This window comes from Dicentrarchus labrax, unplaced genomic scaffold, assembly GCF_905237075.1.
Source record: "Dicentrarchus labrax unplaced genomic scaffold, dlabrax2021, whole genome shotgun sequence".
In the NCBI taxonomy this organism is placed as follows: domain Eukaryota; kingdom Metazoa; phylum Chordata; class Actinopteri; family Moronidae; genus Dicentrarchus; species Dicentrarchus labrax.
In genome coordinates, this window is record NW_026136704.1 from 34,077,289 (window position 1) to 34,102,521 (window position 25,233).

Sequence of the window (25,233 nt, forward strand, 5' to 3'; positions counted from 1 at the left end):
ACTTTTAACAACCAGCAGGAAGCAGACAGCTGTTTGCTTCCTCTTACTGAAGGGCCAGACGGGGGCCGGTGGTCATCTGATGCCAACTGCAGATAGTTTTGGTTTTATTATTTAGCTCCTGGCACCCAGGGCTGAGTCAACTAATGTGAGCTAACTAGCTAACAAGAGGTAGCAGCTACCTTTAGCAACAAGTCCATCAGGAAACTCCGTAAATCACCTCGGTACCGCTGTCGTTAAACTATCCTCTGTCGGTCTCGGAGGTCCGGTTGGGTTGCGTGCTAACAGTAGCTATAGCAGCAGCACCAAAATTACTGATAGTTGTTTTGTACAGTGATAAAGTTGTTTTGTACAGTGATACAGTTGTTTTGTACAGTGATACAGTTGTTTTGTACAGTGATACAGTTGTTTTGTACAGTGATACAGTTGTTTTGTACAGTGATACAGTTGTTTTGTACAGTGATAAAGTTGTTTTGTACAGTGATAAAGTTGTTTTGTAAGTGGTACAGTTGTTTGTACAGTGATAAGTTGTTTTGACAGTGATACAGTTGTTTTGTACAGTGATACAGTTGTTTTGTACAGTGATAAAGTTGTTTTTGGCTGTTAAATATACGTCTTTGGCTCCCAACTTAACACACAGATGAGACAGATGAGACAGATCATGCCGGTTGGTTTTGTGTTGTCAGCCTGAATATTTCCAATCAAATGTTTTATTAATTAAAATGACCAAAACGCCAGGTGCTTGTAATCCACCTTTGGGGCTTTCTTCTACCACTATTGATGCAATGAAACCCACAGAGTGAGTTCACGTTACACCTCATGGAGTTTGATTAGACTACAAATGTGACATAATCTGGAAGTGAAGCTCATTTTCCTGTATTTATATATATCGCCTCGGAGCAGCTGAGCAGGTGTGATGGTGGTTCTCATGCTGACTGTAATCTGCACAAACTAAATGTTGAGTCTGTTAAATGTACTAATGTAAACTGTGTCGCTGGCGAGAGTCACAGCCGGCTGATCAGTGACGTATTGTTTCCTGTTTATCAGCTCTCTGGGTGGTAATTTGGTTCTGTATACACGTTTGCTACTGATGATTACTACAAAAACTACTAGAAAATATAAAGTGCGATGGAAAATCACTGATAGTCTACAAATCTTCCCAGACAGCGAGTGTAAAAAGGAGCCCCAGTGACATAATGTTAGCGAAGAAAGTCAGGCTAACGTTTGTGCTACACTAAATGACTAGATAATGTTGCTAACTGCTATCTAAGACACTGGTTATCAAAATGCTTAAAAACACTAAAACCAATGTGAAAACGAAATTAGGCTATTTACCGGGGGTAATTTATAGTGTATTTCTTTTACAGTTTAGATAACGTTAGCTCACTGTGGCTCTTTTTTACACTCCTACTTCATAATATTTGTAGATTATCAGTGTTTTTCCATCAATCTTTGTCACATAAACAGGAAATAATCTAATAATCTAATACACAGTGGTGATGAAAATGGTAAATACTATAAAGTACTCCCAGTTAGATTGTGCCATATTTAGCAACGTTAGCTAGTATCTCAGCGTAACACAAAGGTTAGTAGTACTAAAAGGTGAACTGTAGAGGGAAGAGTGGTAACAACTGTAGTTTTAATTACAGTAACAGTGGTAGTTAATTAACGGTTAATATCCTCTTTCTCTCCTTCAGGATCAGCAGACTCTCCGGGCCTCCTGCTGAAGTGTCTTTGAGCCAGACGCTGAACCTGTGCCAGGTACATGATCCCCTCCACCCATCACATGATCCCCTCCACCCATCACATGATCCCCTCCACCCATCACATGATCCCCTCCACCCATCACATGATCCCCTCCACCCATCACACCATCCCCTCCACCCATCACATGATCCCCTCCACCCATCACATGATCCCCTCCACCCACACATGACCCCTCCACCCATCACACCATCCCCTCCACCCATCACATGATCCCCTCCACCCATCAAGATCCCCTCCACCCATCACACCATCCCCTCCACCCATCACATGATCCCCTCCACCCATCACACCATCCCCTCCACCCATCACACCATCCCCTCCACCCATCACATGATCCCCTCCACCTATCACATGATCCCCTCCACCCATCACACCATCCCCTCCACCCATCACACGATCCCCTCCACCCATCACACCATCCCCTCCACCCATCACATGATCCCCTCCACCCATCACACCATCCCCTCCACCCATCACATGATCCCCTCCACCCATCACACCATCCCCTCCACCCATCACACCATCCCCTCCACCCATCACAGATCCCCTCCACCCATCACACCATCCCCTCCACCTATCACAGATCCCTCCACCTATCACACGATCCTCCACCCATCACACCATCCCCTCCACCCATCACATGATCCCCTCCACCCATCACACCATCCCCTCCACCCATCACATGATGAGTAACAGCAGTTTGGTCGTGTGACATGTGTTTGGTTTCTCTTTCAGTCTCTCCAGCTTTCACTGTGAAACTAAACACTTTCAGCACTTGAACTCAGCCATAAAACCTCCCGTGTTTAATTCAAACGTCACTTTAGACACTTGGCTGTTGCTTTTCTTCTTCTTTTGTGCTTTGATCTGGCCGGGGGGGTTAGTTAATATGTAACTGAAGCTGATGTTGGTGGTTAGCGAGCCACTATCAGGACTTATTTTCTTATTTCTGATTATACTTATTTTCATGAAAACTGGATTTGTGGTTCTGTAAGGTTCTGTTGGGTCACGCTGTGTCCTCAAGTAATAACAAAATTAGTTCCAGGATGTTCCTGCTTTCTTGATCCATAATGAGGAATTTCCTGCAGATACCCGTCAGCCTGACTTTAGAGTCTCAGTCCTTTTTCTCTCTTTTAGGGAAAAGTGTCTAAGTTTTGACCTTAAGTTTTCCCTTTAAACGTTAGCTTAGCATTCCTTATTTTCATGGGAGATTTGACGAAAGAGGCAAACAATCCGAAAATCTTCAGACCAACAACAAAGTCAGAATGCCGTCTGATCATAAACAAATTAAATCTTTTAACCCTGTAAATGCAGTTTATAGCAGGTTCTTAGAGTTTAAACTGACTAAGCTAAAACTAAACTAAACAAACCAAACGCAACTTTTCCAACTTTCAGACAGACAAACTCTCCGTATCCACCTTCAGGCCTTCGATACGAGTGTTATCTTTTATTTTATCAGATATATTTCTTTTTTTAATCATCTTGGAGGATCAAAACAGTAATTATTTTAAAAATCAAACTACATAAAATGTTTAGATCTTTAAATAAATGGACCCTGATTAGCTGTACAGAAACACGACTTTATCGCTTGTACAAAATAACTATATAAAATAACCCGACTCCACCCAGCAGACTCTGACCTGCTCAGAGGGTCGTCACAGATACATTTTACAGTTTTTGACACCAAACTGGGGTTCGGGGTGGCAACGACTGCCCCCGGCCGCCACTATGGCCCTTTTCAGACTCTGTGCTTAAAGAGGATGAGGGTAGAAAGCAGGGAAGGGTTTGAGAAAGCCGGCATAGATTAAAGAGGGACGAGAGTCCGATCCTCAAGGTTGGAGATATAGAAATATACGTCACACTCGTGAGACCTTGAGTCCTAGTTCTAGTTGCTATGATTGTGCATCTCTTTCAACTTTAAATCATCTTTGGAAGCAAAAACTCCAACTGCGATCCTCAAAAAAAGAGTCTTTATGGAGCAGTTCAGTTTCATTAACAGCTAGACATGTTCAAACCAGCTGGTTCTTCTGGTACCGGGGACCTGACGGGCCCCATGAAGTCATTTCTGTCCGCTGTTACTGTATCTGAGAGGTTTCGAGGTCCGGCCCTTCGCAGCCTCAACAAGCAGACTGTAATTCATTCTGCTTGTTTTCTGTGGCGACGGACATTATCAGATTTTACTGAAACCCCCAGAGCTGCTCGCCGTTAACCCTTGGAAACCACAAGTATTTTCAGTCAGCAGAGATTTGGCTTCTTCTGCGAGGCTGAATGAGAAGATAGGGTTGCAGCGAGAACACGCTAACGAGAGGACAGGAGGTCCGCTGGGGCATTTCACTAATTCAGTCTGATTAGAGAGAAATTTGAGTAGATATTTGTTCTTTTATATAGTTTCATGCCTTTAAAGGCCGTCACTCCGTCTTCTCTTTTCAAGCTCCATAAATATTTCTGCCTTAAGTGCAATAAAACTGAATTAATGTGGTAAGCCTCAACCTTTTTAACAGGCCAGACACTTGAACTGGATGGAGGCTGGATCTCTGTTGATGGTCTGGCAGCCATGTTGGCAGTCCTCGTTGAACAGCTGGTTGTGTCTCTAAACTTAATCACTTCACTGTTTGTTTTGTGGTTGTAATGTGAGTCCGTCTGTGTCGGCGTGTTGGCTAACGAACTTGTCTGCTCAGTTAGCCATCACCGCCTAATTAGCACACTAGGTCATGTACCTAGTGGAAGGTAGCGTTAGCATTTGATTTTAAAGAGTTAAAAGAACAAAAAAGACAGTTTGTCTGCAACTTTATTATCACTGTACAAACAAAACTGGATCAGATTTTATGGAGAGAATATTATCTGGTTTTCTCTCTGACGTCCTCCAGCTAACTGCTAATGTAGCTGCTGTTAGCGTCCCAGTGAACACAACCTCAGAGACAGACAGAGGACAGTTTGACGACAGCGGTACCGAGGTGATTTATGGGAGTTTCCAGATGGACTCGTTGCTAAAAGAAGCTAACTGTCGCTAACAGTAATGTTATCTGTGGTTAGCTTGTCAAAGGCATTGATACAAATCAAGAGTCAATAGTCTAACGATGGCAGAGTTGTCAGAGCTAAACACACCTCAGTTAATTATAACAAATTAAATCAGTTTTTATTTTCTCCTTAAACTCTTGAACTCACGTTTCAAATTCCTGTCCGGTTCTGAGCGAGTAGTCGTGGCTGTTTTCTATCAGCGCTGCTCCAAACATACACTTTCTATATACGCTGAAATAGCAAGTTCCTCCGTTTAGATTAGCCAGAGCACAAACATCTGCCTGTCAAACAGTGTAATCACCACCAGTAAATCACAGGGGAGGGGGGGGGATATCCACAGCGCTGGTGTTTGGTAATGTAAAGCACCGGGGGGGGCCCTCAGCGAAGTTGGAGCCTGGGTGTCCTTGGTGTTTGACAGGGACATTACAGCATGCAGTTGAGGGTTGTGGGGGTTCAAAAACTGTGTATTTTTTCTTCTTCTAGACATTAATACAGAACCGACACATGTTAGTGTTTTCAGCGCCGTATAGATTTACATCGGACTGATTGTGGGCGAGTTTCTGAGCTCTGACTGACCTCTGTGTGGCTGCTGTCAGATCTGTGATTTCTCTGTTTGAGAGTTCACCTTGTCTGTTGTATCAAAGAGTGATCTCACCCACAAGCTTCTTCCACTCATCTGATTATTGGTGCGATACAACATAAACAAAACGGCTCTGGTCGGCACCATCTTCCCGACTCCGCCGGCGAATCCGCAGATAGGCAACGAGGTCGAGTGTGACACCAGTCAGTTCAACTCATTATTGTATTTTATTAAGGTACTCTGGTTAATTGTGTCTTTACTATCTGGGGATTCAGCCCCAGCAGGCAGCAACCCCCCCCCCTGTCCCGGCACTAATGCCCCCACTGGTCCTCTTTGTCCCCCTTTAGAAGTTCTAGTCCAACATTTGGTTCCTAATTTCAGTCTCTACCATCAAACCTAACACAGCTCATCAGCTACAGTTGACCTATTCAGGGGAAAGAGGAAGTATTTATGGGATAAAAAGTAGAAATGTTCCAGATGGTGGAGTCTCTCAAAATAAAATGACAAAAATGTATTATATATCATATATTATATATATACTGTTATATTGTATAATATGTTAAGTGAGTTTGTTAATGATAACGATAAAGGGAAAACTTCGCCAATGTCTGATACTAATATTGAAAACTCCTCCTAGTTGTAACTAGTTATATTTTGGTGGTAACACGAATATTATTAATTCTGTTTAATTTTATTTGTATAATTCATAATTCAACTCAATTCAATTTTATTTGTATAGCGCCAATTCATAACAGAAGTTATCTCAGGACACTTTTCAAATAGAGCAGGTCTAGACCGAACTCTTTATAACATTAATTACAGAGACCCAACAGTACCACCATGAGCAAGCACTTGGCGAGAAGGGCAAGGAAAAACTGCCTGTTAAAAGGCAGAAACCTAGGACAGATCCTCCGGCTCTAGGTGGGTGGTCGTCTGTCTCGACCAGTTGGGGTGAGAGAGAGAGAGAGACAGAGAGACAGACAGACAGACAGACAGACAGACAGACAGACAGACAGGTGCACAGCAACAACAGTATTGGCAATGGCAATCTAGCAGGACCATGGCAGGAGGCTCCACCAGGATCGATAAGAACCTGCGAGACAAGAAAGCACAAGAACTCCAGGGAAGAAGTGAAGTTAGTAACATGCATTAATGGGACATGAATGAGTGCAGAAAGAGAGAGGAAGAGTAGCCCAGCATTCAGAGAACGTAGTGTTCTAGTGGGGTAATAGGGTACTATGAGCTCTTCGAGATATGAAGGGGCCTGACCATGAAGAGCTTTATAGGTGAGGAGGAGAATTTTAAAGCTAATACAGGAGAAATATGAGTGACTGGAGATGTTATGAGTTTATATGTGACTGTCTGTGAGTAATGCTGCTGGAATATGTTGAACGTCGGCGAGCCACAGCTGGAGAGTTTGGCTCTTCAGTTGAGGAATGAAGTGAGAGCAGTTATTGATCCAGAATCGACTTTAATCGTTGGCTTTCTGATGTAATGAGCGGAGAAACGTTCCGACAGTAAACATTTAGTCTCTACACCGACAGCATTCAAACATGTGCTCGTAAGATGTGAGGTCGCTGCGATCTCGGCCTCGTCCAGGGTCGGTACTAATTGGAGCCTCCGGGGAAGATCTTGCTCTTGGTGGGTCTGGGTAGAAATTACAGTGCCGACACCTGATGATAAACACGGCGAGCAGCTGTGAGCTCGGATCCTCATCGTCCTGTTTTTATGAGCTTTTTTCTTTCTCGTTAAATTATGTTTTTAATAGCACGATTGTTGTGATCTTCCAAGGGCGCTCGCCTAAAGCTCACAGTGAAACAAGTGATTTCAGCTCAGATCAGTCAAAGTGGTTCCAGCTGTGCAGGTAATCCCTGTAAAGCAGCAGTCTGAGACCCTGAGCTCAGAGACCTTAAACACCACAGTCCTGGATCCTCTGCTCCTCCTCTGCTGGGATGAAACTCTGTAGCTGCAGTCTTGATCGTTTACAGCTTTTGGACGCTGGTGGCGTGGTACAGGAAGCTCAAACCAGAGTCAAACATTATTTATTTTATTTTATCTGTCAGCATCTTTGTGTTTATCCAACAGTCAGAAGTGGGAAGAAATACAAAAGAAGCGCCTGTGCTGACAATGACATATATGTTTTCAAGCGTGCATTTTCAGCCTTAATGAGTTGTTAATTGAGGCTCCACAAAAATGTAACTTCCTGTTTGAGAGAGTAAAAAGTTGACCTACTGCCCCTTTAAAAGATGAGACAGGGTAGTTGGGCCCGTGAAGCTCTGCCAGTCCGTCAGCTGGTTTGTTTCATACACAGTCCACAGAAAGAGACAAACAAGACTGAGGACAAAGAGAGACAGAAAGAAAACTGTCTGCCTGCTCTCCACAGCCCACTTTCAGACCCCATGCAGCACAAAACCTGGACAGACTACAGACGAGAACCTCCAAGCTCCAAAATCAACTTCTGCTTGCTCTGGATTCAGTGTTTCTCCTCCTGCAGAGTCATGGCGGTGTGTCTGATCATTGACATTTGTGACAATATTAATATAAGCTCGATAAAATATTAAAACAAAATGAGCTTTTTTTCGAGCTTCCAAACACACACTCATACATTGTTAAATTAGGGGATCAATATAACTGCGGATGTGATGCAGTTTTTAATAATAATAATAATAATAATAATAATAATAATAATAATAATAATACAGCTCTTTAGAGGCCTTCAGCCGACCTTCAGTCCTGAGAGCCTGTTTCCAGTTTGGGGCCGAGACTCTAAACATTGAGGCCCCTCATTGTTTAACATCAAACACTCAATCTGAGCAGCTGAACCGGACAAACTCTGACTAAATAAATACATTTTGTAGCGAAGCGCGGAGGTCCATGTAAATATGGACCCATTTGGATGGGTAAACGATGCAGAGACCCTCCTTTCAATCAGCCTTTCACCGGAGCACTCGGCCGTGATTACCTTCACATGCTTCACATTACAGTGAACCCCCATTTCCTCCGCTCGTGAGGCCTCAACCATTTGGCAGGTGATTAAACACAGGCCTGAAACATGTTTGCAGGGGCGGCCGGGCACACACACATGTTGATACACGCATACGTGCACAGATGGCGGCAGCTTAATGCCCCTTACGTAAAAAGAAGGCGTACGCACACACAAGTGCTGGTTATTGTCACTTTCACTGAGCTGCTTTCACACTGTGAGGCCCCGAGGGAGGAAGGGGAAGAAATCCTCTTGGAAAAGATTCAGTTCCTTTGAATTCTTCTTTAGTAGTTGGTACTAAACCAGCTGGCACATGCCGGGAAGAGTGAGACGGAAACAATAGGCTCCAGCTCTCGTTTTATTTCCATTGAGCGAGGCTGGAGGATGCCAGTGCATCAGACTGATTGTGAGCGTTGAATTCAGAGAAAACAGAAACTGTGGAGGAGAGGAAATGTAGAGTTTGTTGCCCATTGGAATGAAACAGGAAGCAGAACGCTGTTTACTTCCTCATATTTACGTATTTCTGTACAATCAGGCAGTTAGGGTGGGGCTATATTCGCTGATACTGATTGGTGTTTACAGCAGCCAATAGCAGATAGCACTATGAGCTAGCGTCAGCGTCTACCTTCCAGTGAACACAGGAACCGAACACAATCTTCGAGGTTGGCAGGGAATCCAGTACCAAGGTGGTTTTCTTGCTGGTTTTGGCTCCTGGCGTCCCGGGGCTGAGTCAGTTGATCAATCTGTCCATCAAAATGTCTGAAATACATCAGCTTTTTTAAAACACGTTGCGATGTTTTCAGTATCTGATTTTGCAATGAAATTGTGGAAGAAAGCATTAAAATAGTTATTTGTTATGTGTAATTCCAGTGAGAATAAATAGTATGGTGACATTTGAGCGAGGAAACTACAATCAGATGGTCAAATTTATGGAAAGGTTGTGGAGATTGGCCCAAATTGTGGGGTCACGCAGAATTCCCAGTGATTGGTTGAATTAGCATTAATTGTTCTTCCTTGAGGGACTGATAAATGACCTTGGTACTGCAGGCGGAGGGGCTGCGAGCCGAGCTGCTGCTAGCGTTAGCTCAGCTGGTTTCTCTAATAACTTAAGATCCAGATGTCCAAAAAGAAACTGCCTCTAAAATCCAGTGTTTGGGATCGAGTTTAAATGATGTTTGTCTGCTGCAGCATCGGCCTCTAATTGAGTCCAGATGTGTGTCACAGACATTTGAAATGGTCATTTGTCTTTTTCTGAATGTAACTCTGAATTATCTGAGTTCAGGAAGGATGGAGTAAAAGAAAGGGATCTAAACAGAGCAGAGAGGAGCTAAAAACCAGCAGGAGCAGCATCTTCTGATGAATTCACAAGATATTTAAAATAGTTTCCCGTACATATGAGCTGTGATGTGGCCAGACAGTGTCCGCTGCCCGCAGATGGCAGGAAATAGTGCTATTAGGCCCGTAACCAGAGCCAGATGAAACAGCGTTCTGGCTCCAGAGCTGCCGGGTTTCTCTGGAAGTCCAAAAGAAGCCGGGAAGGAAGAAAGGGGGGAACATGAACACATTGAAGGAGTTATGAAGTTTGAAGTGAGGGTTGTGTGAGTCACCAAAACAATTTCTCATCCCTCTGGGTGTGAAGGGAAATTCTGTTATTGCTTTTTGCTTATTATTTAATAGGCTTTAAATAAAAATGAATAAACTAAAATAAACAACAGAATGTACATATAGACACCTGAGATAATGTAAGTGCACATTATACAGATTACAGGGTGCAAACTAGGTCTCAGGATTTTGCTTATTTTGGGATTGTTGTGGCCTGAAATGTCGGACTTCACGGCAGCCTTTCTAGAAAACTGCGATGCATGTTGCGATTGTTTTTAAGGAATTTTTGTTTTTGCGATTAAATTGTGGGAGAAAGTGAAAATGGCAAAAATTTTTGTTTTTTGGAAGGAAAACGTGTAAACAAGACATATGACAGGAAACTGCTCATTTTGTCACATATTTCTATTTTTCTGCATCTTAATCATCTTGGGTTAATCGAAAGCATTTAATGTTACATATTATAGCTGGTAAGAGCGCTCATGCTGTTTTGTTTCAGCCTATCACACTGGACGCGACCGCAGTTCATCGCCACTTGCAGCTTTAATTTGACTTGTTTTTGTGAAGCATTCACTGACTTTGAGTTAGCTCGTATTGTTGTTATTATTATCACTGCTATTCACACCCTGGCTGTTGTGTCTTCCTCTATCAGTGACACAGACAGTCCAATCCTGAGGTTCCCCGGCGCTCTGCACTGATTTATTGGCTGTTACATAGATGATTTATTTGGTGTAAATCTAGTGCTGCAGTTGTGGTCACGTGGAGGAGATGAGTTAATGGCAGCGTGCTGGGACACATAATTTCAATAATTATAGCGATAATACAGGAGACGCCCACTTTACACACTCCTCACCCCTCAAATGTCATAAAGCTGCCAGATTATGACTGACAGCTTTCGAAATCACTGAATGCAGCATTGAAGCATTCATTTCAACTTTAAACCCTATTTCTGTATAATTATTCTAAACTATCGCTTTTGTCCACAGGGGGCGCCGTAATCAACACAAGATGAAAGCTCCCTGTTGCTGATTTAAGTTTTTAATTAAAGTGAAAATTCAGTTTTTATAACATATGATCAATTTTAAGACTTTTTAACCCCTTACACCTTTTATTTATTATACCTTTATTTAATGGTTATACATTAAATAAAAAGTTAACTCCTACTTTTTGACCTTTATTTCTTCTTTTAAGGCACAACTTAACTGATAACTGATATTAATTAAACTAAAAGGCTTGTCAAAAAGTTTGAATTAATGTGTATTGAAGTAGTTGAAAGATACAACTAACATCAGCTTACATCTGATAGCTACTGTTAGCCAAACATCAGCTAATCAGATTGCTGTAGATTAACTGGTTAGTTAGCATTTTGTTAGCATTAGTTAACGTAAGCGATGCTATGTATGTTGCTTTTATTTGTCCTTTCCTGTATGTAGATATCTTATGTGCTAACTAACTAGCTAGCTAATCTACACCAATCTTTAGCTGACTAATAAGCATGTATTTTGCGCATAAGTTAAAATATTTAAAACTTTTAAGAGTCATACTGCTCGTCCTTTAGTAGCACTTCCTGTTTTGATGAAGAGGATGAAGAAGGTTACTTATTAAGGGTCATTTTTGTGGCAGTTTGAATTGTGTTGTAGTATTTCCTAGAGTTTGATATGACTATTTCTACTCAAGTTAATTATCCCAGTTCTTGCTGTGGTTTTAGGTTTAACTGGTTCGTTGTGCAGCTTTGTGTTTTTATTCTTGGGAAATGTTTAGAAGTGCAGTAATGCAGAGTCACGGTGGGCGTGTCCATGTTTTTGTGTGTGTAAATGTGTGCAATCAATAGTAACATGGAACAGACGTGCCCCCCCCCCACCGGCGCTGTTACTGCGTCCAGATGGGAAACAGATTGTTTTCCTGCATTTATGGTGGCTTTTGTCTTTGTGTCGTAGGAAGAGAGAAACCCGAGAGCCATTCCAGCATGGAGGGGAGGCGGGGTCTTCTCCTCAGCCTCATCTTGGGGTCAATGTGTTTCTACGGCAACGCCGTTGAGAAGACAGGTGGGTATGATTACGCCGCTTTGATTTAACTTTTTGCATACCAGCACATAAAGGATCGTGGCAAACGTGCCTCTCCTCCAACACAACATCAGCCCATAACATCTGTAAAACCTGTGTGTATGTAGCGCCACACACACACACACACACACACACACACACACACACACACACATTATATTATTATATAGCAGATGGTAAGTTTTTCATATTAAACACATAAAGAGCACCGTTACTAACCCTGCACAAGAATGTGTTTGCTGTTGAGCACGTGGATATGATGCATTACTCGGTTCACAAAATCACGAGCTAACTTGCTTTGATCACCGGTGCCGAGCTGCATAAAACATATTGATCCATGATGTCCAACCCTGCTGGCAGACAGAGCGTCAATATCGGATCTGAATGTTCGAGATATCAGTAAATGTATGTCGTTATAATCCAGGCCTTGCATAGCTTAGTTAGCATCAACCAATAAAAACAAGCAAAAATGTTCAAGTAATAATATTACTTTCCCTAGTAACCAATAATAATATTAATTTAACCTTCCCGCCCCTTTTGGAACCTCGGTCAACTTCCTCTTTCCTGTACTTAGATATGCTAAATGCTAAGCTAATGTATGTTGAAAAGATATTTTGAAGATGGTTAAAAGACAAAAGCAACTAGCTAATTAACTAACAGTCATCAATAGCTAGCTAATAGTGTTTTGTTAATAATTAGCTACCAGATGTTCGTACCTAGTAAAGGATGAATGTAGATTCGCTCTGTTTGACCATCTTCAAAGTGTGGTTATCTTTTCTACATAGATTAGCCTAGCACGTAGCATGTCGTAGCTACACAAATAAAATTCCATTTAATGGAAAAAGTCTGTTCTGCATTTTCAATGGAAACGCTGGATCTCGCATCTTAAGACAAATATTAAGACGACAATATTTTTATGCAGCCGGTCACATGAATGTAAGGTTTGTTTTCATTGATGATGACTGAACACTTTGTAGTGAGAAGAAGTTAAAGGAAAAGTACTTTTGGGGGCAGCACCTTCTGTTTGAAGGAAGTGAGCACCAGCTGTAAGCCACACAACCTTTGTTTCATTTTCCTCACGCTTTTGCATCCCAAGAGTTCACTTGAAGGTAAGTGCTTCCCACGTAGATCCCTGCTCCTGTGCAGAAACTGTCCACCATCTGCCAACCACCTGATCACTTTCCCTCTGGCTTGCACACAACACAACCATCCCCCGACTGCTTTCTGTAAATCACTTCTTCACCTCTGGTTCGCACGCTCTCTAAGAACCAAGGAACTGCCTTGGGTTTTACTTCTTATCTGCAAGAACTCTCCATGATTTGACAACCTTCCCCCTTCAGTCTGCACTCAAGAGGCTGTAGCCGACATCGTCTTCATGGTGGATGGGTCGTGGAGCATCGGCACCGAGAACTTCGAGCAGATCCGTCAGTTCCTGTACACGCTGGTCAGCAGCTTCGACGTCGGGCCTGAGCATGTCCGCATCGGGCTGGTCCAGTACAGCACCAATACGCGCACCGAGTTCCTGCTCAACACCTATCAGAACAAGAAGGACATCCTCCAGTACATCAGCACATTGCCTTACATGGGGGGCGGCACCCATACGGGTGAGGGTTTGGACTTCATGCTGAAGGAGCACTTTGTGAAAACAGCTGGAAGCCGGGCGCACCAGAATGTGCCGCAGATCGCTGTGGTGATCACTGATGGCAAATCGCAAGACGATGTGAAGAACCACGCCCAGGAACTGAAGAGAAAGGGAATAGTTTTGTATGCAATTGGTATCAAAGATGCGGACGAAGAACAGCTGAAAGAGATAGCAAACGAGCCGCACAGTCAGTACGTCTACAGCGTGTCTGACTTCGCAGCGCTGCAGGGAATTTCTCAGAACATCATCCAGACGCTTTGCACAACTGTGGAGGAAGTCAAACGACAACTCCTGCAATTGTCTCAAGGTAATATGTGTCCACACAGGTTATGGGGAACAAGTGATCTCACCTAACTACTATTACTTACGGCCCAACTTCAGAGATGATGATGTCCTTTTCTGTCGCACTGAATTTAAATTGTATTATGTTGTGTTCAGATGTGTTTCAAGGGTACGCAGACGCAGACATTGCTTGTTGCTCCGATGTTGACTTCTTTCTCCCTCTTGTCCAGAATGTGCCAAAGCCACCATGGCCGACATCGTCTTCCTGGTCGATGGCTCCTCCAGCATCGGCATCAGTAACTTTCAGGCGGTCCGGCAGTTTCTCCGAAGCTTGGTCACGGGCCTCGAAATCGGCCCCGACAAAGTTCGGATCGGCTTGGCTCAGTACAGCGATGAACCTTTCGAGGAGTTCCTGCTGAAGAAACACACGGACAAGAATGCCCTGCTGGCTGAGGTGGACACATTCCCCTACCGAACAGGAGGCACAGAAACAGGCAAGGCCATTGACTTCCTCCGGACGACGTACTTCACCGAAGAGGCGGGCAGCCGAGCCAACCAAAGGGTGCCTCAGATCGCTGTGGTCATTACAGATGGGGACTCCACGGATGATGTTGTAGCGCCAGCGCAGCGCCTGAGACAGCAAGGAGTCATAGTGTTTGGCATTGGGGTTGGACAAGCTAACCTGCAGGAGCTCGGATCCATTGCCAACCGACCTTCAGACCGCTTCCTGTTCCCCATCGTTGACTACCAGGCTCTGCAGTTGCTGACAGAGCGTCTGCTGCAAACTGTTTGTGTCTCCGTTGAGGACCAGAGGCAAGGTAAGGCAAAGTATTCACAAACTTACAGAGTTCGAACAATTAAATCCAGGTTTTTTAAGTTTCAGGGTGTCTATTGTCAGAAATGGAATATAATATTCATAGGTATGTTTTCATTAGTGTATAATCACCTGAAATTAAGTTGTATAAAAAAGAGGTGAGAGGTGTCTTGCTGTTGTAATTGACCCTTCATAAGCCCCGCCTCTTTTTGCTCTGTACTCCAATAACAGTTGAGCAAGCCTCGGTCAACTTCCTCCTTTCACTGTACTTAGATATGCTACGTGCTAGGTTAATCTATGTTAAAAGGACAACCACATTTTAGAGATGGTTAAAAGATCAATATAAAGTCACATCAGCAGTTAACTATCTAGTTAGTAAAACACTTGCTAACTAGATCGCTAATCTACATCAGTCGATAGCTAACCGATAAGTTTCCTTTTGGTAACATTGTCTATCAGATATAATGTAGATTAGCTAGTTAGTTAGCTAAAGCTTTGCTAACATTAATTCAATTATATTCAGTTTTATTTGTACAGCTCCAATTCATAACAGAAGTTATCTCAGGACACTTTTCAAATAGAGCAGGTCTAGACCGAACTCTTTAACATTATTTACAGAGACCCAACAGTACCACCATGAGCAAGACCTTGGAGACAAGGGCAAGGAAAAACTGCCTGTTAAAAGGCAGAAACCTAGGACAGATCCTCCGGCTCTAGGTGGGGGGTCGTCTGTCTCGACCAGTTGTGGTGAGAGAGAGAGAGAGAGAGAGAGAGAGAGAGACAGACAGACAGACAGACAGACAGGTGCACAGCAACAACAGTATTAATCTTTTAACCATCTTTTCAACATAAATTAGCCTAGCACGTAGCATATCTAAGTACAGGTAAGGAGGAAGTTGACCGAGGCTTGCTCAACTGTTATTGGAGTACAGAGCAAAAAGGGGCGGGGCTTATGAACAGTTAATTGTGCAGTATTTTAAATAAATGTTACTTTTCCTCAAAAGCATATATTTTACTGGCTTTGAGCCTGCAGACGTACCACGTTAAGGCTCTGCAGTGATTAATGTTCACAAGGTCAGACGGTATCTGCAGTAATGCAGCTGCGTCCAAAAAATGCAACATTAAAAGTTGTTTGGAGAAATGAGGACAGACTTTATTGAACTTGCTGTTATGCAACTTTAGTGTGGGAACCTAACACAGAAATGGTTCACTGGCCAGGCAGAGATCTCATAGTTAGCCTCATGTAAAACGTGGGACATTAAAACAGTTGAGTTGTAGGCATCCAGATAAGCTTTTAGCATGATGCTTGTTCATTTTCCCGTACTGAATCATTCTCATTTGGAGTTATTTGCTATCAACAAAGATTTTAAATTTGTTATATTATAATCAAGAGATCATTTCTAATTGTTGTTTTTCTTGTGTCTACCATTACAGCCGATCTTCTAACTGTTCTTCTCACGTTGTTTTCTTTCAGCTTTGGCAGAAAAGTTTGCAGACATTTTCTTCCTGGTGGACAGCGGCGTGGCTCCAGGGGAGTTCCAGCAGATCAGATCCATCCTCACCCGACTCACCAATCAGCTCAACATCGGAGCGTCTGCCTACCGCCTGGGTTTGGCACAGTACGGTGAAAATGTCAAGGTTGAATTTCTTCTTAATGCTCACCAAACCAAAGAGGAGAGCCAGAACGGCGTTAAGCGTTTCCGACAGCGCAGACTGCAATCCGGCGAGCCTCGTAACCTGGGCAAGGCCTTGCAGTATGCCAGTGCTAACTTCTTCACCAGCGAGGCGGGAAGCCGGGCAGACCTGGGCTACCAACAGTACCTGGTGGTTCTGAGCGGGAAAGATTCTAGTGATCCTGTGTACAGGGAGTCCCGTCTGATCAAATCATCAGGAGTAACCGTGGTGGGAATGAGCCTCGGTGTTTCCATGACAGAACTGCGTACCATTGCGACCGCGCCATACGTATTCTCGTCGATCAGCAATGCTGCACCTACACTGAAGGCTATTTTCGAAAGACAGGAGCTTGAAACCATTCTCACTGGAGGTAAAGAAATTATTAAAATTATTCTTAATTGATCATTTTGAAATTTCTTTTTTCTTTTTAATGTTTAATTAAAGATAATTACACTGTAAAACCAATTAAATGATCTATAAATACAGGTGAACTCTGCTATAATACAAATAATCAGACTTACATTTACAGCAGAGTGCTGTTATTATTTGACTTTTCTTATTTTAATCTGGTAATAAAAGTCCATCTGTGAAATTATAGTAATTATTGCTGTTTTCACTGATAAAAACTGTATTTGGACAGTTTACCAATGCTTATACACTGATAAACATTTTCAATTCAATTCAATTCAATTTTATTTGTATAGCGCCAATTCATAACAGAAGTTATCTCAGGACACTTTTCAAATAGAGCAGGTCTAGACCGAACTCTTTAACATTAATTACAGAGACCCAACAGTACCACCATGAGCAAGCACTGGCGACAAGGGCAAGGAAAACTGCCTGTTAAAGGCAGAAACCTAGGACAGATCCTCCGGCTCTAGGTGGGTGGTCGTCTGTCTCGACCAGTTGGGGTGAGAGAGAGAGAGAGAGAGAGAGAGAGAGAGAGAGAAGCGACAGACAGACAGACAGGTGCACAGCAACAACAGTATTGGCAATGGCAGTCAAGCAGGACCATGGCAGGAGGCTCCACCAGGATCCATGAGAACCTGCGGACGAGAAAGCACAAGAACTCCGGGGAAGAAGTGGAGTTAGTAACATGCATTAAAGGGACATGAATGAGTGCAGAAAGAGAGGGAAGAGAGTAGCTCAGTGCACCATGGGAAATCCCCGATAGTCTAGGCCTATAGCAGCATAACTAAGGGATGGTTCAGGACTCACCGATCCAGCCTAACTATAAGCTTTATCAAAGAGGAATGTCTTAAGCCTACTCTTGAAAGTGGTGAGGGTGTCTGCCTCCCGAACCACAACTGGAAGCTGGTTCCACAGGAGAGGAGCTTGGTAACTGAAGGCTCTGGCTCCTGTTCTACTTTTAGAGACTATAGGAACCACAAGTAGCCCAGCATTCAGAGAACGTAGTGTTCTAGTGGGGTAATAGGGTACTATGAGCTCTTTAAGATATGAAGGGGCCTGACCATGAAGAGCTTTATAGGTGAGGAGGAGTATTTTAAATTCAATTCTACATTTTATAGGGAGCCAATGCAGAGTAGCTAGTACAGGAGAGATGTGATCTCTTTTTCTAGTTCCTGTCAGTACTCGTGCGCAGCGTTCTGAATTAATGGAGCGTTTTAATGGACTTATTGGGGCAACCTGATAATAAAGAGTTGCAGTAATCCAGCCTTGAAGTAACAAATGCATGGATTAGTTTTCTGCATCTGTCTGTGATAGTATGTGTCTAATTTTTCTAATATTACGTAAATGAAAGAAGGCAGTCCTAGAGGTCTGCTTTATGTGGGAGTTAAATGACAAATCCTGATCAAAGATAACTCCAAGATTCCTGACAGTGGTGCTAGAGGCCAAGTTAATGCCATCTAGAGTGACTATATCTTTAGACAATGAGTCTCTAAGGTTTTGGGGCCAAGAACAAGAATTTCGTTTTTCTGAGTTTAACATCAGAAAATTGCAGGTCATCCAGGATTTTATGTCCTTAAGACATGTTTGTAATTTAGATAATTGATTAATTTCATTGGGTTTGATTGATAGATATAACTGCGTATCATCTGCATAACAGTGAAAGTTAATGGAGTGATTCCTAATAATGTTGCCTAAAGGGAGCATATATAAAGTAAATAGTATTGGTCCAAGTACAGAACCTTGTGGAACTCCATGACAACTTTAGTATTTATGGAGGATTCATCGTTAACATGTACAAACTGAGTACGATCTGATAAGTATGACTTAAACCAGGTTAGGGCAGTTCCTTTAATGCCAATTTGATGCTCAAGTCTCTGTAAAAGAATATCATGGTCAATGGTGTCAAATGCAGCACTAAGATCTAATAATACAAGTACAGAGACAAGTCCATTGTCAGAAGCAGTCAGAAGGTCATTATTAACTTTAACCAGAGCTGTCTCTGTGCTATGATGAACTCTAAATCCTACTGAAAATCCTCAAATAAACTTTTCAATGTTTTTGTTTTGAAAACTTCCATAATCATACAAAATATCTGTCAGTTAACAAACAAATACATATAAAATTACCTTTATACTAATAATAATCCTGTTTTACTGTCTATTAAATAAACAGTAAATATCTGCGATTAAAAAAAAGCAGCAATTTTATGATTATTTGCAGTTACATTATTTTACATTAGAAATTTAAATTCACAGGCTTTTTTTGGAATTTTATAAATATTTACATGTATTTAAACTAAAAGAATAAGCAACTGCTGTAGAACATGATTCTCAGCATTTGGTTCACTTCTGTGAAGAAAAGTAAATTGTCTAATAGAACAATGGCTCAGCATCAGGGACAAGAAAACACAGAATTTGTCTAAAAAGAAGCTTATTAAGACTGAATTATTGTTAAAAATTATTTAACAAATAAACCAAATAAAAAAGTTCTATAAACAGGAAATAATTTGAACAAAATTCATCCAAATCACTTGTTTTACACAAATGTTCACTATCAGTTCACTATTTGGGTTCATTGTACAGTTTATTCCTTATTCTGCATGATTATATTCTTCAAGAGTTTTCCTTCAATAACCACCTTATTGATGATTATTGATAGTAAGAAGGCAATTATTAAGTAAGTAGAATGTATACTTACTATCAATAAGCAGTAATTAGGTGGTTATTGAGGGGAAACGGCCTTGTCCCTTTTTACTCCAATAAGAGCTGAGCAAGCTTCGGTCAGAAACTCAGTCCCCTTCCTCCTTTCCTGTACTTAGATATGCTATATGCTAAGCTAATTTATGTTGAAAAGACAACCACATTTTAGAGATAGTTAAAAGATAAAAGTAACTAGCTAATCTACATTCATTGTTAGCAAGCTAATTAGCTGGTGTTGTGCTAATCTAGTCATATCTTAAGTTAGCTAATGTTAGCAAAAATCTAGCTACCTAGTAAGCAAATCTACATCAATCTCTAGCTAACTAATTGATAGTTAGTTAAAGACTGAAGTAGATCCGCTAGCTGTTTAGCTAGCATTTTGGTTGTCTTTTCAACATAAATGTGCTTAGCATGTAGCATATCTAAGCACAGGAAAGTAGAAATTGACAGAGGCTTGCTCAATAACACAGAACAAAAAGAGACATGAGCTAGGAAGGTCTCAGTCTTTTCTTCATCTTCAAAGGTATCTGAATGGTTGAGTAGCTCACAAGTGAATTCGTAATTCTAATTTTATGATAATACTCTTTCACAGATTGCAAAGCAGCCAAACTGGCGGACATCGTGTTCATCGTTGACGAGTCTGGAAGCATTGGAACCCCCAACTTCCAGCTGGTGCGCACTTTCCTGCACTCGATTGTGAGCGGCCTTGAAGTCAGTCCCAGCAAAGTCCGAGTGGGCGTTGTGATGTATAACGACAGGCCCACGGCACAGGTCTACCTCAACTCCTTTAATGACAAGGACGAACTGCTGAAGTTCATCAAAATCCTGCCTTATCGCGGGGGCGGTACGAACACCGGCGCGGCGCTCAAATTTGCCCGAGAGAGTGTTTTCATCAAGGACAAAGGAAGCAGGAAAGATAAGGGTGTCCAGCAGGTGGCAGTGGTGATCACAGATGGTAAATCCCAGGACGAAGTGAGCACGGCAGCAGCTGATCTCCGTCGGGCTGGAGTCACCGTTTACGCGGTGGGAGTCAAGGACGCCAATGAGGCCGAGCTGAAACAGATGGCATCTTACCCCAACCCTAAGCACACGTTCATCGTGGACAGTTTTACTAAGCTGAAATCGTTGGAGCAGAGCTTGCAGAAAATTCTGTGCCAAAATATAATTCGACAAGCATTCTCAGTCAATACGAGAAGAACTGGCATCAAAGAAGGTCTGAACCAGTGTTTGCTTCATATAGTTGGCTTTGTTTACTTGAATATCAACCATACACATTAGGGATGTCCCGATCAAATGGTCTTTGCTCCCAATCTGAGTGGATCCAATACTTGTTTTTTTCCAGTTGCACTGTGCAAACGTACGTTAAGGTTACTAAAATCAATCCACGTGTATGCTTGACAATGGAATAGCTCTACAATGCCTTTTAACAAAACAACCAAACTAAAATATGTCTTTATAAAAAGCTCTTATCAATTCCATTTAGAACATATTTTATATCTGAAAGCTAATGTTAGCAAAACGTAAGTTAACTAGCTGATTATTGATTGACGTGTTTGCTAACATTAGCTTTCAGATGTAACTAGCTAAATAATGATTGACGTACGTTTGATAGCTAATTAGCTAGAGCCAAGGATTACTTTGAGACTGAGGTGATCTGCTGATCTACTACAATCGTGCTCAGTATAGCCGACACCAATCAGTTAAAAAATGCATTGATCAGACGAGTACCAACCTTTGAGATTAGATCGGGACATCCCTATATACAACAACAGTATTTATTGTTTGTTGCCATTTACCAATTGCTGCTGTGTCAAAATGAATTTCTCCTCAGGGGGATAAATAAAGAAATTATCTTATCTTATGCATCAGTGCATCAGTGAACAACTGATGCATTGGGGGAAAATAACTTTTTATGTTATATTTTTTCTTTTCCAGGCTGCGTGCAAACGGATGAAGCCGACATCTTCTTCCTGGTGGATCACTCTGGAAGCATTTACCCCAATGACTTCCATGACATGAAGAAGTTCATCATTGAGTTTCTAAGTACCTTCCGTATCGGGCCACAACACGTCCGCATGGGGGTTGCAAAATACGCAGACTCACCAAACTTAGAGTTCGATCTGACCACCTATTCGGATGCCAAGGCATTGGAGAAAGCCGTGCAGGATATTAAACAGATAGGAGGCGGGACAGAGACAGGAAGAGCTCTGGAATTCATGGGTCCACAGTTTGATAAAGCGATGGCAACTCGTGGCCACAAAGTCCCAGAGTACCTGGTGGTCATCACTGACGGAAAATCCTCCGATGAGGTCAAGATTCCTGCAGAAAAGCTAAGGGCGCAGGGTGTCACCGTGTATGCCATTGGCGTGAAAAGTGCAGATGAAGAAGAGCTGAAAGAGATTGCAGGCGACCCTAAGAGGACTTTCTTTGTCAATAATTTTGATGCTCTGAAGCCCATCAAGGACGACATCATCACGGACATCTGTTCCAAAGACGGTAAGCAGTTAAAAATGTCTATCGTAATTTGTGTGTGACAGTTGACACTCATTCGGGAGAAAGGTAGTTGATGAGTTTCTTTGGTATAGTATTGGTGGTTGATGACCTGGGAGCACGAATGCAACTAGATGTATTTTGCGGCTCGCTCCAATGCAATGTGGTTGGTGTGAGTTGCCACTGAACAAACCTTGAACCTTGTACCACTGAAAGGATTCAGTTGGATCCTTTTTGCATCTGAAAGTAGCACCAAGGTATTAAGATCATGTCTGTGCTCCTCTGTGTCTACAGCTTGCAAGGACATACCAGGCGACCTCCTTTTCTTGATTGACAGCTCCGGGAGCATCTATCCAAATGACTACCAGAAAATGAAAGACTTCATGAAATCTGTCATCAGCAAGTCCATCATCGGACAGGACGAGGTGCACGTCGGCGTCATGCAGTTCAGTGACGTCCAACAACTTGAGTTCAACCTCAACCAGTACTCCAGCAAGGACGCAATGTCGAATGCCATCGATAACATGCTGCAGATCGGTGGAGGTACGGACACGGGTAAAGCCATCACGCAGGTGTCACAGTATTTTGATGTTGGCAACGGCGGGCGTCCAAACCTGAGGCAGAGGCTGGTGGTGATAACAGACGGCGAGGCCCAAGACGAGGTCAAACGCCCCGCTGCAGCTCTTCGTGCCAAGGGAGTGACCATCTACGCCATCGGAGTGGTGGACGCCAACACCACACAGCTACTGGAGATCAGTGGTTCACCAGACAGGGTGTATTCGGAGAGGGACTTTGATGCCCTGAAGGACTTGGAAAGCCAGGTGGCCTTGGAGCTCTGTGATCCAGAGAGAGGTAAGAGCAGATTGTCCCAAAACATCAAATCATTTTGATGAACAGTTAAAACAGTTTTTACAGATTACTTTTATGATTCAAAAATCTTTTGAAGAATCTAAATACCTGGTACTAACTTGTAGGTTGCGGCCCTAATAGTGTTGCTGGACAATATTATTGGTATAATATTTACTTTATAATACTGTATGAGCCATAGATTACAGAATATTATAGATCCAACGACATTATGATGTTCCTGATCTCTTATTATGGACACCTTGAAGGGGATTATCCTTGCCAAAGAAAAGAAAATAAGATCATTCGTTTTTAGGCGTTTTGCAATAGAAATCTATTTTTAAGTCATAACTCCATTTCCCTTGTAACACCTGATAGTTTGACTAATACCTGGAAAAATCATTACCATCCCATAAGGTTCTAATGCAATGGAAACATTCACTACAATGCTACGAGCTAGGGAGCTAACGTAATAATGCTACGAGCCAGGGAGCTAACGTTATGCTAGCAGGATTAAGTAAATAAGACAACAATTTTTATAGAAGGTGAGTATGATGGATAACAAGCATATAAGTGTTGAGGTGTTTTCCTGCTACCTGTCTCTTTGATTTGTTGTTTGTCCTTTTATTTCCAACCAGACTGTAAGAAGACAGAAAAAGCGGACATTATCTTCCTGGTGGACGGCTCCACGAGCATAACCCTGAGCAAGTTTAGAAGCATGCAGAAGTTTATGGAGTCAATGGTGAACCAAACCACGGTCGGCAAGGACCTGACTCGCTTCGGGGTCATTCTTTACTCCACCAACGCCAACTCTATTTTTTCTCTGAATACGTACAACTCCAAACGAGAAGTTGTGAATGCGATATCAGCGCTGAAGTCCCCATTTGGAGACACCTACACCGGACGGGCTTTGGCATACTCTTTAGAGTACTTTAGTGAGAACCATGGTGGTCGGGCGGCGCTCCAGGTGCCGCAGATTCTCATGGTGATCACAGACGGTGATGCCACCGACCGTAACAATCTGGCCGCGCCGTCCTTGGCGCTGCGTGACAAAGGGATCAGCATCTTCAGCATCGGAGTGGAAGGAGCCAACAAGACGCAGCTGGAGATCATGTCTGGTCATGACGCGTCTAAAGTTTTCTACGTGGACAATTTCGACGCCCTGGAGACTCTGTACAAGAATATTACTCACGTCCTCTGTAATACCACCAAGCGAGGTAAGAGCTTAAAATCAGAATCTGGATGATTCATAGCAACATAAAGCTTCTGAACTCAGTTTTTGTTAAAAGATTTCAAAAAAAGCCACAAAAAACAAATGGTTTTACATCTAACCTTCAAGTATCCAGTCCTGTTGATATTTTTACCCGCAGAATTCAATTTGTGGTGTTAAAAGAATTTATAAACTTTAAAAACAAGCCCATAACAGACCACAGCAAGCAAAGCAAAAACGGCAAGAATTCATCCAGCTCTGAAACTCATGATTTATATGGAAGACCAAAAGTGTAAAATACTGATTAAAGCGTTTAATGATTTAATAACTAATTGTATAATATTAATAAATATGTTGGTTTACAAATGATTTATTCATTTATAAATAAAGTATATTACAAAGTAATTCATTATTTTATATTTTAATGGGCAATAAAATGAATTTTGAAAATAATAAAAAAAATTAAATATTAATCAATCGATAAATAGTTAAAATTTGAAGCAACATGAAATAGTCTATAAGTACATCATTTCAATTATAAATACATATTGGAATTTACATTTTTTTAATTCTGTTTAAAAATAAAAATAAATAACCAAATTCACAAATGTAATTAAGGATACAGATTGTAAAATGTTTGTTTCCGTTTGCGTTTCCTTTTCCAAAAACCTCAAACAAGATTAGACAATGCAAATTATCCATTGAGTTCCCACACATCCTGGAAAATATGGGAATTTAAAGACTAGCTTTCCAGTCATGGAAACACAAGAAAATTTATTAAAATGACTAAATATCCTGGAAAACTTTAATTGTAATTTACCCTCTCACTCAGATCGCTTATATAAACCCTAAAGGTTACTTAATTGTCATTAAAACACAGGGTTGTAAAATGAAATTCAGGTAAAGTTCCCTTTATGCTAATGATCCAATTTTTTTTATGTTTTCTAATTCCAATTTATATGGATGGAACGTGCTTCAGGGAGCTTTTAGGGGGCGCTGTCGAGCCACACCCATGTGCCAATAAAATCCATACATTTTCACTACCGCCTAATTTTATGCCCCTGAGGTTTTGAGGTTGTTCTGGCCACCAAAAATGTGATACTTTGGGAAATAAGATAATAATAATAATAATAATAATAATAATAACAGTTTGAATAGGGT

General features: G+C 41.9%; 1 protein-coding gene across 3 annotated transcripts in view; it reads left to right on the forward strand.

The window, feature by feature from the left end:
• LOC127362922 (collagen alpha-6(VI) chain) overlaps positions 1-25,233 on the forward strand; it is a 54,246-nt gene that overhangs the window by 4,756 nt on the left and 24,257 nt on the right. For 2 of the 3 annotated variants that reach the window (XM_051399226.1, XM_051399227.1), the window contains exons 2-10: positions 1,695-1,758; positions 11,879-11,986; positions 13,345-13,953; positions 14,159-14,746; positions 16,217-16,786; positions 20,119-20,739; positions 21,462-22,022; positions 22,311-22,868; positions 23,501-24,079. In XM_051399226.1, coding sequence (XP_051255186.1) covers positions 11,908-11,986; positions 13,345-13,953; positions 14,159-14,746; positions 16,217-16,786; positions 20,119-20,739; positions 21,462-22,022; positions 22,311-22,868; positions 23,501-24,079 — 4,165 coding nt within the window. In that variant the 5' untranslated portion in view covers positions 1,695-1,758; positions 11,879-11,907. The remainder of the gene's footprint in view (positions 1-1,694; positions 1,759-11,878; positions 11,987-13,344; positions 13,954-14,158; positions 14,747-16,216; positions 16,787-20,118; positions 20,740-21,461; positions 22,023-22,310; positions 22,869-23,500; positions 24,080-25,233) is intronic. The other variant, XM_051399228.1, reaches the window with a different exon arrangement.